The following is a 3,902-nucleotide window of genomic DNA, read 5'->3' as shown; positions in this document are numbered from 1 at the left end:
TGCCAATGCAGGAGACATGGGTTCGAGGCCTGGTTGGGGAAGATCCCACATGCCGCAGAGCAACTAAGCCCATGCACCACAACTACAGAGCCTGTGCTCTAGAGCCCGCGAACCGCAACTACTGAGGCCCTCGTGCCTAGAGCCCATGCTCTGCAGCAAGAGAAGACACCACAGTGAGAAGCCCGCGCACCGAAGCGAAGAGTGGGCCCCGCTCAGCAACAAAGACCCAACACAGCCAAAAATAAATAAATTAATTAAATAAATTAAAAAAGAAAAGATTAAAAAAAAACTAGACAGACAAAGCAAGAAATGTATAAACCAGTTTGGAGTAACAAAGGGAAACAAACTATAATAAAAATAATAAAAATGTGATAGAGGATGGGTAGACAAGTAGTGTGATGAAACAAGTATAGTACAATGTTAACAGCAGAATCTAGGTGGTGGCTATATCAGTGTTTACTGTAAAATCTTTCAACTGTATGTCTGAAAATTCTTATGATAAAATATTGTAGAAGAAAGTTATAGGAATGATAAAAAAAAAAAGGCAGAGATTTGGGGAAAGTTCATGGAGGACATGGCAGTGTTTTATCCTCTTCTTCCTCTCAGCTACCTAATATCCCCTTAGCTATGAGTCCATCAACTTCCAAATTCCAATAGGCCGTGTCTTGGGCTGTGAAGAGCTCTGCAAACGTCCTTGAAGATCTTATCTTTTTAGTGGAGAAAAACTTGGAGGAGGAGAAGCAGACACATGAATCAGCTAAAACTCACCCACCCCACAGGCATTTGATAAGTCACCCTTCTAGCTAACCTCTCCCAAATGCCTGCCTCTGGGTACCAGGTAGCTGCTCTCCCCAGCTTAGTTTCCTGTCTGAGCTTCTGTGGAGTTTGGTTTTGGATGGTTACCTGAAATATTTAAAAAGTGAAGCGAACATTTGTTTTTTCTAATACTCAATTTTCTTTAGTAATTTTTTTTCAAAATAATTCTGAATTTTAGGTAACACTAAGTTTTGAAAGAGAATGCTATAGGCTTAACTTCTCCTTTAGACTGTAGGACCCCCATCAGCTCATTTATACCAGTCCCAGGTTCACAGGGGCAGCGGCTGTGACTAGTCTAGTCCTCCCTCTCTCCCCTGTGCCGAAACGAAGCTTCCCTTTCCAGTTTCAGCCCTTTAGGGGCTTTTCCTATAGATCATTTATATAGGGTCTTGTACCTGTGCAGGGTACCACGTTAAGTACTTTAAATACAATAGTTCATTTAATATAATAATCCTAGCATGTAACTGCCATTATTATTCCCATTTAACAGATGAGAACATTGAGCAAGGGAGATTAAGTAATTTGCTCAGGGAACTGCAAGTCATGCAGAAATCTGGCTCCAGAGGTGGCGCTGTTCTGAGTCATCAGCAGCTACTGCCTTTGTAACCAAGTGCCTAATTCCCCATCTCTGAAAAACCAGTTCACTTAAAGGTATTAATAAGTCAACGTGACATTAAGTATTATTTATTGTTTCCACAGCCCTAACTCCACAGGAACCTCAGTGTTTGGGATTTCAAACTACGGTTAGAAAGGGCGTTGATGTTAGGAGGGAGGGCTTCCCTCAGATGAGCTCCTCAAATTACCTTTCTCTAGGAAGGACTCCAGAGAGTCGCCGTTTAAGGAGGATGGTGTTTGGGGGTTTCCAAGAGAGGAAATATTTAACGCCAGAGGCTGACATATTATTTTGGCAAACGGGATGGGAAAAAGAAATCTCTTTTTCGGAACACAAGTTTTAGTCTGGATAATGGGTAAATGACATTAACTCTTTGTTTCATCTTAACCTTCCAAGCTTGTTCTAATTTTGCTTATCAAACCTGAGGCATCTCCTCCATTATTTGATCTGTCCTTTTAGCTTTTTATCCCTTTTGAAATAGGTGGGAGCATACCCAATTAAAACGCAGAAGGCTCCTTTCTTTTCCCTTGGTCCCGCCGCAGGTCGTCGTCGTGGAAAGGGTTAACCAGGCGGGTTGGGAGAAGGGTCGGGCTCATACCTTTCCCAGAGACCCCAGGCGGCGGCGGCGGCGGGGCCCGGGAGGGGCGGAGGCTGGGGCAGACGCCTCGCCGCCGCTGCCTCGGCGAATAGCAGTGCGCTGTCCGCCCGGATTGGAGCAGCAGCATCACGCTGACCTCTGCCTGGGATGTAAACCGGGGCGGCCGCAGCGGGCAGAGGAAGGCTCTCGGATCCTTCGGGAAAGCCAGCTCCAGCACCGGGATCCGAGCAGTGCGCAGGGAGCCGCGTCAGCCTCGACCTGGGCAGCGCCCAGCGGAGGCTGCGGGAAAGCGGAGGGAGCCCGGCGCGGGCGGGGAGCGTGCGTCCGTTCGCACAGGCAGCGGGAGGAGGGGCGGCGCGAGCCATGGCTGGGGACAGCGAGCAGACCCTGCAGAACCACCAGCAGCCCAACGGCGGCGAGCCCTTCCTGATCGGCGTTAGCGGGGGCACGGCCAGCGGCAAGGTACGGCGGGGCCCCGGGGCCGCGCTCTCTTCTCCTCCCCACCTCTCCCCACCCAGGCCGGGGCCCGGCGGCGCCGCATGTGGCCGGCGGCCGCGGGCCATGTCAGTTCCTGCAGCCACCGCGTGGCCCGCGCGCCTCCGCTGCTGGCCGCACTCCAGTGCAGAGTCTTCCCCGCGCAGACTCCGGGCGCCGCGGCAGTGGATGGGCGGCCGGGGACTCGGGCCATCTGAGGTTCCAGGGGTACTCCGGCCACCGATCGCAGGGCTGGCACGCTCCCCGGCGGCGGTAATTCGTGGCTGGGGTCCTATGGGGGAGGGGCAGAGAAAGCGGGTGCTTATTGTTTTTCAAGTCAGTCGTGGGGGAGAGGGTTTTAAGCGGGGTCCTCTACGAATCCCCGGTACACCCGTCTTCCCTCGGCCTGGCGTTGATGTGCTCGCCCGGCGACGCAACCCCGGTGCCGGGTCGGAGCGAGCCGGGTAGCCCGACCGGGAGGGCTGCGAGAACGTGAGGCGGCGTCCCGGGGAAGGGGAGCCCCACTTGGGCTGGACGCCGGTGCCGGGCACTGCAGAGGTTTCCGGGTAAAATCCCGAGAGCCAAATAGGCGAGGTGACATCAGTGAAATGATCATAGTCGGGGCTTCTCTTTTTGGGGGGTTTTAAGAGGAAACGCGGTCGGCTTCAATGAGAAAGTTGTGCTGGCCCCATGCTCTTAGCTGTCTGGGGCCGTACGCGTCTTGCATCTGAGGAATGAGGTCGTTCTCTGGGTGTCTGACTCCTCTAGGAGCCTGCTTTCTTTGTTTTTTCAGCAAGGCAAGGAGAGACTAGGGATATGCTTTCCTAGCTTTGCCCGCGGCTTTTTCTGCAGGTGGAGAAGGGTAGAGTCCTCTCAGATATTTTTCTTTTCTCCCCTGCCTTTAAGATGTGGCTACTTGTTTACCCTACTGTTTAACAAGTTCATTTGGTGCCCGGGCTCCTCAAGGGGAGCCTGCGAGAAATAGGTGATGCGCGCTGGGTTTGGCGAGGTGGGATGATGCCTCCTAGGGTCAGGGAGAGCGGAGCAGGAAGGCTGGTTGGCGCCATGAGAAGCGAGCCACGAGGTTTTTGCTCCGGAGCAGACTCTGCCGTAGCCCCTCCTCCATTTTGGTTTTACATTTTTCCCTCCAGGTCTGGACTACTTTGGCGCACGGGGCCCAGGCACAGCAGCTGGCGCTATGGAACTTCTTTATTGATTAGTTAATCTCGACTGTAGCTCCCAGGGCTTGGGATCTGCCTGCTTTATGTCCCAGAAGTTTATGTTGAATTTGCCCCTGGTTGAATGCCTTTTTTAATTTAAAAAAATTTTACATGTTTTTTATTGGTACTATTACTAGTAAGTCAAAGCCAAACCAGGATGCCAGCTCTTTTAGGAAATGTA

At 51.8% G+C, this 3,902-nt stretch overlaps 1 protein-coding gene across 2 annotated transcripts in view; it reads left to right on the top strand.

Annotated features, from left to right (window-relative positions):
* The first annotated feature begins 2,153 nt into the window (after positions 1–2,153).
* Positions 2,154–3,902, top strand: part of UCK2 (uridine-cytidine kinase 2) — a 71,635-nt gene continuing 69,886 nt past the window's right edge. The window contains exon 1 of one of the 2 annotated variants that reach the window (XM_024763639.1): positions 2,154–2,489. In XM_024763639.1, coding sequence (XP_024619407.1) covers positions 2,391–2,489 — 99 coding nt within the window. In that variant the 5' untranslated portion in view covers positions 2,154–2,390. Of the gene's footprint in view, positions 2,490–2,588; positions 2,775–3,902 lie in introns of those variants that run through there. The other variant, XM_024763638.1, reaches the window with a different exon arrangement.

Source organism: Neophocaena asiaeorientalis, unplaced genomic scaffold (genome assembly GCF_003031525.2).
Source record: "Neophocaena asiaeorientalis asiaeorientalis breed wild unplaced genomic scaffold, Neophocaena_asiaeorientalis_V1.1 scaffold912, whole genome shotgun sequence".
NCBI classification, from domain to species: Eukaryota; Metazoa; Chordata; class Mammalia; order Artiodactyla; family Phocoenidae; genus Neophocaena; species Neophocaena asiaeorientalis.
The sequence above is the reverse complement of the archived record's forward strand: the minus strand, read 5'-3'. Positions and strand labels throughout refer to the sequence as shown.